The sequence below is a fragment of the Cervus elaphus genome, chromosome 3, assembly GCF_910594005.1.
Source record: "Cervus elaphus chromosome 3, mCerEla1.1, whole genome shotgun sequence".
Taxonomy (NCBI): Eukaryota; Metazoa; Chordata; class Mammalia; order Artiodactyla; family Cervidae; genus Cervus; species Cervus elaphus.
This window is the reverse complement of record NC_057817.1, coordinates 11,240,941-11,260,275: the sequence shown is the minus strand read 5'-3', so window position 1 is coordinate 11,260,275 and position 19,335 is coordinate 11,240,941. Positions and strand designations below refer to the sequence as shown.

Here is a 19,335-nt window from a genome sequence, read left to right as displayed (position 1 = left end):
GGAGAATCTCTTGGACAGAGAAGTCTGGTGGGTTACAGTGCATGGGGTCGCAGAGTCGGACACGACTGAGTGACTAACATACACACACACATATCTATACATATATATGTATAAATATATATTTATAGATAGATGCATATGGATGTATACAGAATTTATAAAGAGTATATGTAGTATAGGATTCTATTCTTATGAATGTGTCTCTGCTATTTCCTAGTTTCAAAGCAACCTAATTTATAGGTACATTGAGAGGACTTCTGATGTCTCAAGATACTTCTTTTGGAAAAAAAAAACACTGACTTTTATTCCAGAGTTCCCTTATATGTAAATCAGATTTTAAAAATTTACACAGCAAGTCTTTTCCCACACCTTCCCACAAAGATCATATAAATTCCTGGATTATACAGAACAGAATGACAGACTTCAGGTCATGTAAAATATAAAACAATATGACAATTATTGGCCATGTTTACTTCACTAACATGTATGGGAAAAAAACTTACCAGTCTCAGAAGTCCTCACAGGAAGTATAGAAGATAATTGATCACCATGGCCAAATCTGGTATATGACCTTACAGAAATGTTATAGAGGGTGTAAGGTTTTAACTCCCCTAAAATTATGTCTGTTGTTGAGGTGTTCTTCATGAATAAGGTATTTACATTTCTATAGAGCACTTCATAGGCAACAATAATCCCATTGGGTTTCTGAGGTGGTGACCACTTCAAACTTATTTCACTAGCAGTAACATCGGTAACTTCAACATCTTGAGGTGATGATTCTGGTTCTGGGGGAAAAAAACAATATGTGTATTTTTTCATGTTTATTGCTTCAGACACTAAAGGCAGCATGAGGTAGATGACAGTAAGCATGCAACACCACTTGCTTCTTTTTATTAAAGCTGCACCTAACATTCTTACCATCTTCTGGAGTTCTCACGAAGATGTCATTTGCTTCGGACAAAGAACTTTCTCCAACAGTGGTTGAGGCAGCCACTCTCATTTTATATTTTGTGTATTTCTTTAACCCTGTAAGGAAAATAGGCCATTTGTTCAAAGTCCCTAGAATACTATTCCTGGATTAGTGCCATTTAACACACACAAGACTAGTGAAAATAACTTATCTGGGAGACTGGTTCTCTAAATCAGTCTCCTATAATCCCAATCTCCCAAACTTCCTTGGAATGAGAGCCTTCCATCTTGATGAGGTTTTAGTTCTCTCCTAAAATATCAAGGCAATGGTCTGAGACTGAAAAAAACAATTTTTGGCACACTGCAAGGAATGTAGCTGATTTGGCACAAATACCACGTCAGCTCAATTACTTCAGCTGATGGCCACATACAGTCAATCAAGCCTTTAATACTGAATTATTTTGATGTACCAGGCATAAAATTCCATAAGTCAAGTATATTCTTAGGATACCTGTGGTCTGATGACTTTATTTGCAGTGAAATAAATATAGTGAAAGAAAAACAACATTTAATGAAGTTATTTCTGCAAGTATTTTTAAAGATATCCATGGGAGCATAGCACAACAAAATCTGCAATGATGCAACAGGTACCCCACAGTGTTTAATGGCATAGAGAGATGTGCATTTTCCATCAGGATAAGAATGTCAAAACAAAATTCTGTTCTACCTGTTATGAGAAAGTTGTTATCTATAGTAGTCATCTGGAATGCTCTGTTTGTATCCAGTTCCATTGCATAAATTGTATAATGAGTTATTTTTCCATTAGGATATTCTGGAGGATCCCAATATAACAAAATAGATGAAGAACTAATATTTTTATAGTTTATAACTTGAATGGAGCTTGGCACTTGAGAAGAAGAATGAAAAATTAGTATGAATGAAAAGTATTATAATGTACCAGAGCAATATCTGCAGGTAACTATTTCAAAGGAAATATATTCTTACCTTGCTCAAGTGTCCTAACATTGAGGACCGTTGGTGGTCCTTCTCCCATGATGGTGAAAGCAGATACACTAATCATGTGCTCGGTGAAAGGTACAAGTCTCCTGATAACGTAGGACAGCTGTTGAGCAGCAATGTCAGTGATATACTGATTCCTTGAAGTTCCTATTTGAAATCAGTTTTTAAAACATTTAACAAGTATTTGGCTTTGTGATCAAAATCATTTTTGCTTCCACAGTGAAATTTTAAACCCAATTTCACAGTATCCCTTAATCTCTCCATGTAATCCCTTATATGAAAGGTAGATACATAATTAATAATAAATACACTGAATGTACTCCAATAACATATATAGACATTTTGTGCTCATAATATAGTTTTGCTAGCTGTTATACACTATCCCAGAATAAGAGATTAGTGTTTTGAAAAAATATAACTTTCTAAAAAAGACAGGTTAGGAATTCTTTTCCTAAAAAACAACTGGGCAATAACATCAGATTGAAATATTATAAGTCAATGCTGCATTATGATATAAAAATCATGGAAATAAGATTTTATTTGGACTCAAAATTCACCACACATTTGAAAAATCCATTAATGATTTAAAGCAAACATGCTTATAAAACTGCCACATAAATATGTCTGGACAAGGATTTCAAAAAATCCCTATTTCAAAAAATAAGTTAGTTGTTTTTTTTTTAACTTATTTAGACTATGCACTTCCAACAGTGATAATTAGTGCTTTAGGCCAAAGAAAGTATTTTTTTAAAAATCTGTATCAGAAATCATGGGCCTCTTAATTTTTAGTGTCTTCTAAAAAATTGTCTTCTTTGCTCAGGAAAAACATATCAGTAAATGAAATAAGCATATATTGAATGCAATGTGATACTTTTGCCAAATTCCACCATCAATATAACAAATTTTAATTTGGAAGGGATCAAATATCAAATTAGAGAAAAAGCAACAAGAGAAAATCTTTTTTCTCACTTAGTGTTTTAGAAAAAAAACAGATAATTTAGATCTGTTTCTTCTAACCAAATATTTTTAATTCACTATATATGAAACAATATATATATTGTTCTCCTTATAGAAACAATAAGATCCCTTGACCCTGAAGAGTAAGTGTATGCACTAATGACATCACCAAGTCACTGGGGTCACCTCCACCTGTTGATCACCCCATGCACTAGAGTTGTAACTTTCTGACCTATTTACCTTCAGTGACATTTGAAAACCTATTAGTCAAAAGCTGCAGAGAGTGTGAGGCCTGTGAATGATTTGAAGATATGTTAATCCTTTCCCATCACACCTGCTTTGGCAACTGTAATAACTGATTGTCTCTGCAGCTTGGCTGGAGACTCTCGGGTGCTACTTTCTCTGGAGGAAGGTCAGATGGGTTAGGAGGGGCCAGCTCCTGCGTGTGTGGCATTTCCATTTGCCGCATGAGATTATCCAACAGTTAAAGAAAAAAAATCGGACTCCAGCCCATGGACCATTAATAATTGGGTTGAACTCTGAGCTAAGGTTCATATCTGTGCTAGCTAGTACTGGTGGTTTAAATACATTTCACACAGAACAAAAAAATGTACCTACCAAATGTTGAAGGCTGGTCTTCAGCTCTGCCCCTCACAGGAAAGTAATTATGTGGATGACTGTTATATATAACTGAAGCAAGTGAGTACAGGTCAGAAGACATCTCTGCTGAGCCCTCAAATAATCCTGCCATTGACTCTACTATGCTCATGGTTTCTGGAGCCATGGGGTTTATATACTGCACCTGGAAACAGATATTTGCAAAGACAGTGATGGTTACACTTAATAATGGCTTCAATCAAGTACTAGTTTCAAGAACTAGTAACTTTGGAATGATAAATTTTTTAAAGATAATATTATTTCCATGACTACTGTCTCCCTTACACGCTACATTTTCATTCTGAAACTATTAAAATCCTGCATTACTGTAGCCCATTATGATCAATTCCATATCTAAAACTCCATACTGTATTATGTGAAAAATGAAATAATTTATCTCTGACTCAAAAATGGTAAAAAAAAAAAAAAATAGCCATCCTCATGCACAGTTTCATGATTAAAATATTTTAACTGCTTACCACCCAATAATAAGTTGTCTAGGCCTCCTGTCTTACTAAAATGTGTTTTACTTTGCCATCTATATGTCCTCATTTGTACACCAGGTGTGAGCAGCCTGCATGACTACTGGGTATATGTCAATAATAATAACCTATAATCAAGTGAAGTTACAGACATGAACAAAATTACATGGCAATAGTTTTCAAACAGTTCAAGACAGACCTATGTAAGGCTATGGGAATATTTTAGGTAATTGTGATTGTTCCAAGATGCCATAATGTACCCCACATGAATCAAGTTCACCAAAGTAGCAAATAATGACATGAAATAAAGCATCATGAGCATATTACAAGTATATACAGTAGAGTTTTATGTTAGGACAGCAAGAGAACTCTCTCCATTCTTTCCACACAGCATAATAAGATTGAAACAAAATGAAAAAAATCTGAAAATAACCTAGGTTTAGATGATACCAAGACAATATTAGTAATTGTGTCGATTTTGATAATGGAATTACATAATGAATTAGAATTTCAGTATTTTTTAGGAATCCATACTTAGTTAGGCATGTAAGAGCAAAAAGATATGAACTCTGGAATTTATTTTAAAATACACCTGCATCAACAGGAAAAATGAGAGATGGCAACAAAGACAGCATGTTGATAATTATGGAATCCAGGTGATAGGTTAATGGATACACATTATACTCTTTTTTCTTTCATTTATACCAGTTCAAAATTTTCCAAAATGGAGTATTGGGGAAAAAAAGACAATGTTTTAAGAGCTACTATTTTTTTGTCAATTTCTTCAAGACTCACCTCCAAGCGCTTTTTTTTTTTTAAGAAGATTTTTTTTCAAAGAAGAAAATCACTCTATTCCTTCCAAATCCATGTTCTTGACCCTCAGAATTTCTAATTAATTCATAATATAGATTTTATTTATTTATAAATTTTGGTACACCTATCTTTTAATTATTTTTTGAGTTGAGCCCAAAACAGGCTTTTAATTCCTTATGAACACAAAGCACTTAGTATTTTTTTTTAAAAAGCAGATGCTCAGAAAAATACCAGAAAGGCAAGGAATTTTAAGGCTGCTTACTTATTTAACTAGTTACAAAGGCAGATCATTTGAATATTAACTTTTCCGAGAAATAAAACTGAGAAAAGATGCAAAGATATATTTAATTCTCCAAATGATATTTATAAGATAAAATTATCTAAATCTTATTTCTTTACCCAGGGAAGTATTGTGATGAAAAGCAGGGAGATATCAATAATATTTACTCAAAAATATTATGATAAAGCACTCTGGATAAGGAACCATACTTAGAACAAACTAAAGATCTTCCACCTTCCAAGGCACACTTCAACTTTACTTCCACTGGGAAATCAGAGAAGGCATGAATCACAAACACATAATTCAGAGATGCTCTGGTATTCCAGTCAATAGTTTATGCCTGAGCCACACAGCTGTTTCCACTATCAATCAACCACCCTTTGAGAATCCAGTGTACAAAGCACTACAGAGGGTACAACAGGGCAATACAAAGAATTTCCCCTGAACTGTGATTTTGCATTAAATCTCACAATATTTTATACCAATGTCAGATACATTTTTGAGAGTTAAGCCGTAGTATCCCATCAATTAACTAAGTTAAGCATCTCTGTTGACAAATTACTGTTCCAGCCTAAGAGGTGACTGAGTAATTTTGACTATCTGAACTTCTCCCAAATACACTGGAAGGACCCTCCCTAACTATAAGTGATTTGAACTTATAAATTTGAACTGGTTTTGTAAAAATCCAAAAGGTTACTATCACCAAGTGTGAATGTTGTGACTATTTCTCACACTTTGCCTCTTTAAAACAGGGATTAGGTTTTTCAAAGGATGAAAAAGAAATAATTTTAAGAGTAAAAATGATAGGAAAGAATCAGAACTTAAGAAAGTAATGAGAAGTGGCTGAGAAATAGGAGTGGAAATGAGTGATAGAGAAGGAAATAAAGGTCTATCACAACTCCCCCAAGTTTTGCCTCATTGAGTTAGTCTAGCATTCTCAACCCCAGCACTAATGACCTTCCATGTTTGAGAATTTTTTTGTTATAGGGAGCTGTGCAGGGCATTGCAGGGACCAGCCTCCCTGGTCCGTACCCACTAGAGACATATTCCCTGTGGTGACAATGAAAACTTCAGAGATCACGAAATGTCTCCTGGAGAGAAAACTGCCCTCGATCGAGAACAAGTGAGTTAGGCAATGTCACAATTCATCAACATGAAATCCTTCTCATATGCTACCTAGGAATCTTTGGAATTGATATGAAAGAATTAGAAGTCTTCAGAGTTCAGTTCCTAATCCACCTGAATAAACCAACCCGATTCTACATGTAACAGTCTTTATTATAGCTAATATGATTATATTTTCAAAAACTTTACTATATCCATCAATTTACACTTTCTGGAAGTCTGCTCAATTGATTTAATGAAAATGTTGAATTATTCTTAAGAAATGCTTCCATATTTTATTATAAACTATAACATGATTCGTTCTATTTTCAACCAGTGGTAAAAAGAATTTTATAATTAGTATATGTTTGGAAGCCTTCTAACCGAAACTGTATCATTCTGCAGGGTGACAAATCCTTAAGGCTTGATTCTGTCTATGTTCCTAACGCTCAATAAAGTAAGCATCTCTAGAATTCCTATACTACTTTCGAGTCTTGTCCTCAGCCTCATTCTGGAGCCACTGGCCAAGCATTTGGCTTGCGTTCTATGTTCACCACTGACAAACATTTATATACTTGAGAAATATGTTGGATGAAAAGATGTATCTATACAAATCTCAGAAATTTGTGACACTACATAGCAAGATGTCTTTGGGGAGAAAATCCCCCAGGATTTGATCTGAAAAACAAGTACAGAAGTACAGAATGAGATCTGAGTGTGAAATTCAACTAGAGAGCAGTTAATGAACAGTGGACTTTAGGATTTTTTAAACTTTCATCTAGGTGGAATAAGTATCCCAAATAAATGAATTTTATTCTTTGCATTGATAGAAGCAGAAAATTCATGCTAAAGGAGAAAATAATTCTGCTCAATTTGGCTCTAGTCAAACTATATATGGAATGTAGTGTTCAGCTGAGAAAGAGGCTCACTGATAAACTGGAAAATAAATACACAGGAGAGTAATCAATAATGTGAATGACTGATGAGAAACTGAGGATATTAAGCCTTAGGGAAACCATGACGATTATTTTCAAATGATAAAAAGTTAAATCATTGCCTATTGTTATTACTGCTGGAGACACCAACATTTAAAGCTACTTTGTGTCAAGTACAGTGATAAATATTTTTACCCATGTGATATCACTTGATTATATCCCAAAGAAAAAGATATTATCATTTCCATTTTACAGTCTGCTGTTCAAGTTCATAAAACTAGTCATAGAAGAGGTAGGACTGGAATACATTTCCCTGGTTGCAAATCCCAGACTCTAAGCTACTCTAAGCTACCGTGTGGGTCTGGAGAGAAGAAATGGGATAAACTGGTAAACATTAGAGAACAAATACTTCAGTTCAAAACTGTTAAAGAACATGGTAGTTTCTTCTTTATGTTCCAGACCTATCATAGTGCCTGGAACTTTATAGTTACCTAAGAAATGCATGCCTGTGAGACCACAAAGAAGCATGATTTAAAGCTTATAGAAGAGGAACTGATTACATGGTTGTGGATACCCTATTGTCAGAGTTGATCAAATATTTTAGCAGAGGCTGGATCTCCAATCATTTATTAGTCATGTGATTGATTACCTTCATATATAAACTTGGAAGTTGAAATAAAAGTTCTCAAACCCTGAGATTAAATTTTCAATGTTTTTTTTTATCAAATACGTGTTTAAATAGAGTAAAATCTTATACATATTTCAGCATGCTTAAATAACTCCTGTCTATTAAGAAACAAACAAGTCATGAGAGGTCACTGGAAAAAATTTCAATAAGGGTGATGATATCAGATCAAACCTAGCATAGGATGATTATGTTTTAATACTTCTTGAAAAGTGTCATCATCACAATGTATGCAGGTAGCTGATGAAGGATTTACAATGAAAATAATATTTTCCTGTCTGTAGCTTTCCAACTACAAGTCTTACTCTCTAGAAACATTTTTTTGAGATTTTGAAATCATCTTTCTTTTTAACTAATATATAATCAACATATAACATCAAATTGCTTTCCAGTGTGCAACATAATGATTCAATATTTGTATATTTGTTGGAAGCAACACCTTTAATCATTTCTGTTTCAGTTCTTATGGTGTTACTTCTAAAATCACTAGATATTATGTTTTACTTTTCCGTGAAGGGTCACTTAGGCTTCCCTTGTGGCTCAGCAGGTAAAGAATCCACCTGCAATGTGGGAGACCTGGGTTTGATCCCTGGGTTGGGAAGATTCCCTGGAGAAGGGAAAGGCTACCCACTCCATATTTTGGCCTGGAGAATCCATGGACTGTATAGCCCATGGTGTCGCAGCGAGTTACTTACTTTAGACAGTATCAATTGACTTTCTGCTACAAAAGGAAAGCATTAATTACTAAAATAGATGCATATTCATGTTCCAAGTCCATTCTCATTTTTTATTTACTTTTATAGTTTAAATGCATTAATACTTCAATCTGGATGGACTGTAACCCAGAGAGTGCAGAGCATAGCCTCTCTCATGGTCCTTCTACCATCCCTACCTCCTGCTGCTCATGCTTTTGTATAATCCCTTCCTCTTGCATGGGAAGTGTGATTTTCATCCAACCAATGGACTGAGGGAAAGGCGATGGGATGTCACTCCCATGGTTATATTATACAGACTGTCCTTGCTAGCTTGATGAAGGGAATGCCATGTTGGGAAAGTTCTATGGCAAGAAACTGTGGGGGACCCCAATGAGCTGGAGCTAAGGATGGTCTCTAGTCAGAGGGCCAGCAAGGATCCAGGGCCCTCAGTTCTATATTCAAAAGGAAATTAAATCTGCCAAAAATCTAAGTCAGCCAAGAAGTAGATTCTTCCCCAGTTGAGCATCCATATGAGAACACAGGAAGGTAAGACCCTTAACTGCAGCCTTATGAGACTCTCAGCAGGGAACCTACACAAGCTGTCTGGATTCCTGACCCACAGAAACTGTGAGATGATAAATGTGAATTGTTTTAAGCTTGTGGCAAACTGTTATACAATGGAAAACTAGTGTAGTAAGCTAACAAAAATAGTCCAGGCAATCCTGAGCTGGAGTGAGGACACAAAAATGGAATACAGAGGTATGAAGGTTACACTTTGAACTGGCCTTAACATTGAGTAGCTATTAAATGCTAAGTATAACCAAAGTCAGAGGTAATTCCAAGATTCCAAGCCCTCACAAAGATAATGGTGCCATTATCCAAAAAGAAAGACATCAGACATATAAAAATGCCACAAAAGCCTCCCAAATGCTTCGACAATGACTTTCAGATCAGAGATCTGTGATGTGAAATCCAAGGGGATAGGGAATTCTAAGCCTGTTATTTCGTATCTGGGTTTCGATTCAGTCTCTCTTCTGACTTGTTATTGATCACTAAAACAATCAATTACCCTTACAGACTTTCTCCTTCTGTCCCATAGGAAAACTAATAGGTCCCTATCACTGTCCCAGGATTTCTATCTACCTCTACCGTCTCCTCCTTCCAATCAAGAACCAAGTCCTATTGTCTCAAAAAAGATGCTTGTTCTGTTCTGTTTTATGGGGGTAGATGAGTTTAAATGTGATGCATCCTGGCAGAACTTCACCACAAATGATTGTAATTAGGGATGCAGAGTGTCAGAAAAATCATCATGGAAAACACGGTGAAAGAGTCATGAAAATAGGAAGCAGTGACTGAATCTGTGAGGCTGTCAAAAGGAAGTGGCTGAAGACAGAACTTTCAGGAAGGAATTAGAAAGTAGTAAAAGAGCTAGCTTTCTTAAGTGTTCATTTGTCATAGTACAAGGCCAAGTTTTTTTTGCAAAGTTGCAGTATATGCCAGGGGAGTGAGTACTAGGGAGAAAGTGGTTGTGTCAAAAGCTGAAGAGTTGGAGGTAAAGGAATGAATTTTGGAGGACATAGGGAAGATGAGGATGGTTAAAAACATAGATCCACCTTATTTGACATGTAGGAGGTCACTGTTAAATTCTAACAAGACTTCAAGGATTTCAAAAATTCTTAGGACACGGTACGGAGGCTATACTCTGAGAAGTTAAAGAGTGAATAGAAAATTCCTTATCCTACACCAAGGAAAAGGACCTACTAAGCCAGAGTCTTTTTCTGATATCTCCTTTACTCCTCACCATACCCTTCAATATAAGGCAGGCACATAAGCTCTACTTTAAAAATGAGCGCAGCAAGTCTCCAAAAGTTGACTTGTCAAAGGTCATGGGGTGAGGAAAAGGCAGAGACAGGACTAGGACACTAGCTCATCTGGACTTAGAGCTTCCACCACATGTGTCTTCCCCACATCAGCCTCCTGAAAGGTAAACCCAAACACCAATCACACGGGAAAGCAGAAATATCAATAAGGGCCTGATCTAATGAAGAGATATACAATCACAGAAATAAAGTATGATGTCTCCTTTTACTGCAACTGAAGGAAGCTAATATTGTGTCCCAGTGAGGGTGAAAGGTCCAATGCCATGATTAATAATTACAACAGGTCACAGTTATTCAGGTCACCAAACTTACCATATATCAGGTGGAGTTCTAAGCTCTTCACACATTAATCCATTAAATCCTCACTAACAACTCTGTGTTACACAGACTCTTAGAGTCCCTACCTTAAAAAGGAAACAAGTTCAGAGATCAGGTCTACTCTTCCAAGGTTAAACCATCAGTAAGGGCAAAACCAAGGTTTAAACCCAGCATTCTGTCTCCTAGGTCCATGCACTTGACCTCTCTGCCATAAAACACACTAAGTGACCAAATTAGGAATATAAACCCAGATTTGTATATACCAATGCTCATGTTATCTCTATCATGTCACAGGGACTGTGCATCATATCCAAGAAGTCTTTCCAGAATCTCTCAGTTTCAAGAGAAAAAGAGGTGTAGCATATCACTCAATAGATATCTTGAGCAGAAGTGGGGGATCTGCCACACGATCCTAAAAAGTGAAGCATCTAATTTAAGGCCTTCTCAGCAGGAGCAGAGGGTTAAGTTTGTGCCCTGTGCCTGAGCTGTCGACTAAAGCATCAGAGAAAGCACAACTCAACATCTTTCACACAAGAGGAATGGAGTCCACATTGGACTAAACTATAACCCTGGGCCAGAGGTCAAACAACTTGTACTAATGAGTCCTGGTTGGCCAGCATGCATTAAGCACACAGTAAGGTAACTTTTAGGTGGGTGTCATAAATGGAGGAAGTCTTGGACTAGGAATAGAATGGACAATATACGTGGAGAAAAACAAGAGCACAGCTAGAAGAAGTAATGATTCTGGACCAAACGCATGGAACCTCATTGCTGAATAACCAGCAGGGAGGGCCTCCAAGTTGCAGTGTGTGCTACACCCACTGGTCTGAAATAGATGTATTTTTCGTGAGCCCCAGGAACCACCAATATTTGGATACCATCAGTCTAAAGTCTTAGAAGGATTTCCCAGGTGAACAGCTGGCTGGATGAGATGAATGAAGACATTGAAGGAAAAATTAGTGCTGCCTATATTGGGTTGGCAAAAATGTTCATTTGGATTTTTCCATAGCGTCTTACAGAAAATCCTGAACAAACTTTTTGGCCAACACAACACTTTCAAATAGAAACAAAGGGGGGAAAGAAGGCTTCCAGTGTGACTAAAAGCAAACACTGTCCTCTTAATTTTATATTTATGATGATTTCATCTCTTTTATTTTATTTCTTTAGTCAAAAGTATATTGCTTATAAACGAGGTAGTTTTGAGAAATCTGGCTTCCTAAGACTGAGGAGGACAAAACCATTTGTCAACAGCAATTACTAAAGTTATTGTGCCTTTCTTTGGCAACTATTCCAAATTGCAAGCACAACCTTAGGAGGAGTATTTAAATCTTAACAGGAGCTTCCAAACAATTCATTAACTTTATTACCATAATAATATTCACTTATGGAAATACCTTTAGTCCTGCTTAATTGTCCAATTAACATTTTTCATATGCTGAAAAAGAATAATAGCATTTAACTAATAATAAATGTCTTGAAATGAAATATAATGAGCTAGATGATCAGCATAGCTAAATTTACTTCACTTTGTACTTTGAAGCTTGTCAAATATTTTATGTTTGCATGTTGGCAAATCTTCCAAGTTATGTGGGCCTAAACCAGGTAGAAAAGGCTCAACAAAATAAGAAATTCAAGTGCAGCACCTCATCTTTTCCAATGAGCAGAGTATCTTCTAAAAGCACTCTTGTCTCTGAAACTAATACTTTCACTCGATATTGGTTAATGATTCCATTTGGTTGTCGTGGTTTCTTCCAAGTAATTCTTATTTCTGTGGCTTCTACTTCTGCAACCTGCAAATCAAATACTGCACCTGGAACTAAAAAAGAGAAGAAGAGGAGGGAACTTTAAAAATACATTCTCAAATTTCTAAAAATTACTGAAGTCAGTTCATGACTGAAGACATATAAGCAATTCTATTAGAAAACAGACTAAAGCAATTTACTAATTTAGTAACAATTGGATTTGTATCAGATCCTTTAAAAACACAGATAACTACTGTTAAATTTCTATACATTGTTCTCCAAATGTACACAAGAAATAGAGTAACATGGAATAATTTTCCCAGATCCAAATCATAACGTTTGTTCAGAACAAATTAGTTTATAAAAATAACTTTCCGGGGGAGGAGCCAAGATGGCGGAGGAGTAGGACGGGGAGACCACTTTCTCTCCTACAAATTCATCAAAAGAATAACTGAACGCAGAGCAAACTTCACAAAACAACTTCTGATCGCTGGCTGAGGTCATCAGGCGCCCAGAAAAGCAGCCCATTGTCTTCGAAAGGAGGTAGGACAAAATATAAAAGATTAAAAGTGAGACAAAAGAGCTAAGGACGGAGATCCGTCCCGGGAAGGGAATCTTAGGCGGTATTGCTTGGGGTAGGGTCCGGGCCTGAGTGCCCTGAGGACAATCGGAGGGAGCTTCTGTGAGTTGCCAACTTGAACTGTGGGAGACCAAAGGAGAGAGAGTAAATTAACCGGCCGAACACACTGCCGGCCGTTCGCAGAACAAAGGGACGGAGAAAGTCCCGAGAAGAGCTCGCAGGCTGCTGACCGGCCCAGCCCCGCCGGAGGCAGGAGGCAGGGGGGAGGGGAAGGTCGCGGCGAGACAGGCCGCAGGCACCCGACCGGCGCGGGCGGGGACTGGGGCTGGGGACGCGGAGGGCGGAAGGCGCGCGCAGCCGACTGGCGCCAGCGGAAACGGAGACTGGGTCCGTGGAAGGGAGTGGGCGCGCCACACCTGGGGAGAGTGCGCCCACCAAGCCCCTGGCTGCCTGGACCACTCTGACGGGGAAGGCACTGAGAGCGGGCGCAGCTTTTCGTTCCGCGCTTTTGTGGAACACCGGAGGGCTGGAACCTCGCGCAGCACGGGGCGCGCTCCATATAGAACAGCCGGGAGCCTGAGCAGTGCAGACGGAGAAAGCAGCGTCAGCCCCTCCCCGCAGCGTCAGACCCTCCCGGCGGCGCCAGCCCTTCCCGGCGGCGCCAGCCCCTCCCCGCAGCGCCAGCCCATCCCCGCAGCGTCAGCCCCTCCCAGCAGCGCGACGGAACTAGCTACCTGAATGAGTCCACCTCCGCCCGCCTGTGTCAGGGCGGAAATGAGGCTCTGAAGAGACCGCAAACAGAAGCCAAATAAACAAAGGGAACCGCCTTAGAAGGGACCAGTGCAACAGATTAAAATCCCTCTAGAAAACACCGACTATACCGGAAGGGGCCTGTAGATATGGAGAAGTGTAAGCTGGAACGAGGAGCTATCTGAAAGTGAGCCGAACCCACACTGACCGCAACAGCTCCAGAGAAACTCCTAGATACAATTTTACTTTTTATTTTTTATTTTTTTCTTTTTTATTATTTTTTCTTTTTTATTTTTTCTCTTTTATTTTCCTTTAAAATCCCCTATTACTCCCCCATTACTCCTTAACTTTCCTTTCCATAGATTTTTACGATTTTTTTAATTAGGGAAAAAAAAATTTTTTCTTTTTTTTTTTCTTTTTTTTTCCTTCTTTTTTTTTTCTTTCCTTTTTCTCTTATTTCTTTTAAAGTCCTCTAGTACTCCTCTACTACTCCTTAATTTTCATTTTCAATACACTATAACCTTACAAAAAAAAAAAAAGAAGAGAAGCCCTATTTTTAAACCGAAGATTATTCTCTCCCAATCTTGACTCTCTGTTTTCTACCTCAGAACACCGCTATTTCCTCCTTTCCCCTTCTCTTCCCAATCCAATTCTGTGAATCTTTGTAGGTGACTGGGCTACGGAGAACACTCTGGGAACAGACAGCTGCGTAGATCTGTCTCTCTCCTCTCGAGTCCCCCTTTTTCTCCTCCTGCTCATCTCTATCTCCCTCCTCCCTCTCCTCTTCTTCATGTAACTCTGTGAACCTCTCTGGGTGTCCCTAACGGGGGAGAATCTTTTCGCCATTAACCTAGAAGTTTTCTTATCAGTGCTGTATAGTTGGAGAAGTCCTGAGACTACAGGAAGAATAAAACTGAAATCCAGAGGCAGGAGACTTAAGCCCAAAACTTGAGAACACCAGAAAACTCCTGACTACATGGAACTTTAAGTAATAAGTGACTGTCCAAAAGCCTCCATACCTACACTGAAACCAACCACCACCCAAGAGCCAATAAGTTTTAGAACAAGACATACCACGCAAATTCTCCAGCAACGCAGGAACATAGCCGTGAACGTCAACATACAGGCTGCCCAAGGACACACCTAACACATAGACCCATCTCAAAACTCATTACTGGGCACTCCATTGCTCTCCAAAGAGAAGAAATCAAATTCCACGCACCAGAACACTGACGCAAGCTTCCCTAACCAGGAAACCTTGACAAGCCAATCGTCTAACCCCACCCACTGGGTTAATCCTCCACAATAAAAAGGAACCACAGACCTCCAGAATACAGAAAGCCCACTCCAGATACAGCAATCTAAACAAGATGAAAAGGCAAAGAAATACCCAACAGGTAAAGGAACATGAAAAATGCCCACCAAGTCAAACAAAAGAGGAGGAGATAGGGAATCTACCTGAAAAAGAATTTAGAATAATGATAATAAAAATGATCCAAAATCTTGAAAACAAAATGGAGTTACAGATAAATAGCCTGGAGACAAAGATTGAAAAGATACAAGAAATGTTTAATAAAGACCTAGAAGAAATAAAAAAGAGTCAATTAAAAATGAATAATGCAATGAATGAGATCAAAAACACTTTGGAGGGAACCAAGAGTAGACTAACGGAAGCAGAAGATAGGATAAGTGAGATAGAAGATAAAATGGTGGAAATAAATGAAGCAGAGAGGAAAAAAGAAAAAAGGATCAAAAGAAATGAGGACAACCTCAGGGACCTCTGGGACAATGTGAAACGCCCCAACATTCAAATCATAGGAGTTCCAGAAGAAGAAGACAAAAAGAAAGGCCATGAGAAAATACTCGAGGAGATAATAGCTGAAAACTTCCCTAAAATGGGGAAGGAAATAGCCACCCAAGTCCAAGAAGCCCAGAGAGTCCCAAACAGGATAAACCCAAGGCGAAACACCCCAAGACACATATTAATCAAATTAACAAAGATCAAACACAAAGAACAAATATTAAAAGCAACAAGGGAGAAACAACAAATAACACACAAAGGGATCCCCATAAGGATAACAGCTGATCTATCAATAGAAACCCTCCAGGCCAGAAGGGAATGGCAGGACGTACTGAAAGTAATGAAAGAGAATAACCTACAACCTAGATTACTGTATCCAGCAAGGATCTCATTCAGATATGAAGGAGAACTCAAAAGATTTACAGACAAGCAAAAGCTGAGAGAATTCAGCACCACCAAACCAGCTCTTCAACAAATGCTAAAGGATCTTCTCTAGACAGGAAATGCAGAAAGGTTGTATAAACGTGAACCCAAAACAACAAAGTAAATGGCAACGGGACCACACCTATCAATAATTACCCTAAATGTAAATGGGTTGAATGCCCCAACCAAAAGACAAAGATTGGCTGAATGGATACAAAAACAAGACCCCTATATATGCTGTCTACAAGAGACCCACCTCAAAGCAAGAGACACATATAGACTAAAAGTGAAGGGCTGGAAAATAATATTTCATGCAAACGGAGACCAAAAGAAAGCAGGAGTCGCAATACTCATATCAGATAAAATAGACTTTCAAATAAAGGATGTGAAAAGAGACAAAGAAGGACACTATATAATGATCAAAGGATCAATCCAAGAAGAAGATATAACAATTATAAATATATATGCACCCAACATAGGAGCACCGCAATATGTACGGCAAACACTAACGAGTATGAAAGAGGAAATTAATAGTAACACAATAATAGTGGGAGACTTTAATACCCCACTCACAACTATGGATAGATCAACTAAACAGAAAATTAACAAGGAAACACAAACCTTAAATGACACAATGGACCAGCTAGACCTAATTGATATCTATGGGACATTTCACCCCAAAACAATCAACTTCACCTTTTTCTCAAGTGCACACGGAACCTTCTCCAGAATAGATCACATCCTGGGCCATAAATCTGGTCTTGGAAAATTCAAAAAAATTGAAATCATTCCAGTCATCTTTTCTGACCACAGTGCAGTAAGATTAGATCTCAATTACAGGAAAAAAAATTGTTAAAACTTCAAACATATGGAGGCTAAATAACACGCTTCTGAATAACCAACAAATCATAGAAGAAATCAAAAAGGAAATCAAAATATGTATAGAAATGAATGAAAATGAAAACACAACAACCCAAAACCTATGGGACACGGTAAAAGCAGTGCTAAGGGGAAGGTTCATAGCATTACAAGCTTACATCAAGAAACAAGAAAAAAACCAAATAAATAACCTAACTCTACACCTAAAGCAACTAGAGAAGGAAGAAATGAAGAACCCCAGGGTTAGCAGAAGGAAAGAAATCTTAAAAATCAGGGCAGAAATAAATGCAAAAGAAACTAAAGAGACCATAGCAAAAATCAACAAAGCTAAAAGCTGGTTTTTTGAAAAAATAAACAAAATTGACAAGCCATTAGCAAGACTCATTAAGAAACAAAGAGAGAAGAACCAAATTAACAAAATTAGAAATGAAAATGGAGAGATCACAACAGACAACACTGAAATACAAAGGATCATAAGAGACTACTACCAGCAGCTCTATGCCAATAAAATGGACAACTTGGATGAAATGGACAAATTCTTAGAAAAGTATAACTTTCCAAAACTGAACCAGGAAGAAATAGAAGATCTTAACAGACCCATCACAAGCAAGGAAATCGAAACTGTAATCAAAAATCTTCCAGCAAACAAGAGCCCAGGACCAGATGGCTTCACAGCTGAATTCTACCGAAAATTTAGAGAAGAGCTAACACCTATCTTACTCAAACTCTTCCAGAAAATTGCAGATGAAGGTAAGCTTCCAAACTCATTCTATGAGGCCACCATCACCCTAATTCCAAAACCAGACAAAGATGCCACAAAAAAAGAAAACTACAGGCCAATATCACTGATGAACATAGATGCAAAAATCCTTAACAAAATTCTAGCAAACAGAATCCAACAACATATTAAAAAAATCATACACCATGACCAAGTGGGCTTTATCCCAGGAATGCAAGGATTCTTTAATATCCGCAAATCAATCAATGTAATACACCACATTAACAAATTGAAAGATAAAAACCATATGATTATCTCAATAAATGCAGAGAAAGCCTTTGACAAAATTCAACACTCATTTATGATTAAAACTCTCCAAAAAGCAGGAATAGAAGGAACATACCTCAACATAATAAAAGCTATATATGACAAACCCACAGCAAGCATCACCCTCAATGGTGAAAAATTGAAAGCATTTCCCCTGAAATCAGGAACAAGACAAGGGTGCCCACTCTCACCACTACTATTCAACATAGTGTTGGAAGTTTTGGCCACAGCAATCAGAGCAGAAAAAGAAGTAAAAGGAATCCAGATAGGAAAAGAAGAAGTGAAACTCTCACTGTTTGCAGATGACATGATCCTCTACATAGAAAACCCTAAAGACTCTACCAGAAAATTACTAGAGCTAATCAATGAATATAGTAAAGTTGCAGGATATAAAATTAACACACAGAAATCCCTTGCATTCCTATATACTAACAATGAAAAAACAGAAAGAGAAATTAAGGAAACAATACCATTCCCCATTGCAACAAAAAGAATAAAATACTTAGGAGTATATCTACCTAAAGAAACAAAAGACCTATACAGAGAAAACTATAAAACACTGATGAAAGAAATCAAAGAGGACACAAACAGATGGAGAAACATACCGTGTTCATGGATTGGAAGAATCAATATTGTCAAAATGGCTATTCTACCCAAAGCAGTCTATAGATTCAATGCAATCCCTATCAAGTTACCAACGGTATTTTTCACAGAACTAGACCAAAGAATTTCACAATTTGTATGGAAATACAAAAAACCTCGAATAGCCAAAGTAATCTTGAGAAAGAAGAATGGAACTGGAGGAATCAACCTGCCTGACTTCAGACTCTACTACAAAGCCACAGTCATCAAGACAGTATGGTACTGGCACAAAGACAGAAATATAGATCAATGGAACAGAATAGAAAGCCCAGAGATAAATCCACAGACCTATGGACACCTTATCTTTGACAAAGGAGGCAAGGATATACAATGGAAAAAAGACAACCTCTTTAACAAGTGGTGCTGGGAAAACTGGTCAACCACTTGTAAAAGAATGAAACTAGAACACTTTCTAACACCATACACAAAAATAAACTCAAAATGGATTAAAGATCTAAATGTAAGACCAGAAACTATAAAACTCCTAGAGGAGAACATAGGCAAAACACTCTCCGACATAAATCACAGCAAGATCCTCTATGACCCACCTCCCAGAATATTGGAAATAAAAGCAAAACTAAACAAATGGGACCTAATGAAACTTAAAAGCTTTTGCACTACAAAGGAAACTATAAGTAAGGTGACAAGACAGCCCTCAGAATGGGAGAAAATAATAGCAAATGAAGAAACAGACAAAGGATTAATCTCAAAAATATACAAGCAACTCCTGAAGCTCAA

General features: G+C 37.5%; 1 protein-coding gene across 1 annotated transcript in view; it reads right to left on the bottom strand.

Moving 5' to 3' along the window:
• The window catches only part of PTPRQ (protein tyrosine phosphatase receptor type Q), a 301,145-nt gene that overhangs the window by 191,788 nt on the left and 90,022 nt on the right, over window positions 1-19,335 (bottom strand). The window contains exons 27-32 of the mRNA XM_043880358.1: window positions 12,379-12,551; window positions 3,505-3,688; window positions 1,915-2,076; window positions 1,637-1,816; window positions 919-1,026; window positions 504-785 (exon numbers count right to left, since the gene is read on the bottom strand). Of these exons, the coding sequence (XP_043736293.1) occupies window positions 504-785; window positions 919-1,026; window positions 1,637-1,816; window positions 1,915-2,076; window positions 3,505-3,688; window positions 12,379-12,551 (1,089 nt within the window). The remainder of the gene's footprint in view (window positions 1-503; window positions 786-918; window positions 1,027-1,636; window positions 1,817-1,914; window positions 2,077-3,504; window positions 3,689-12,378; window positions 12,552-19,335) is intronic.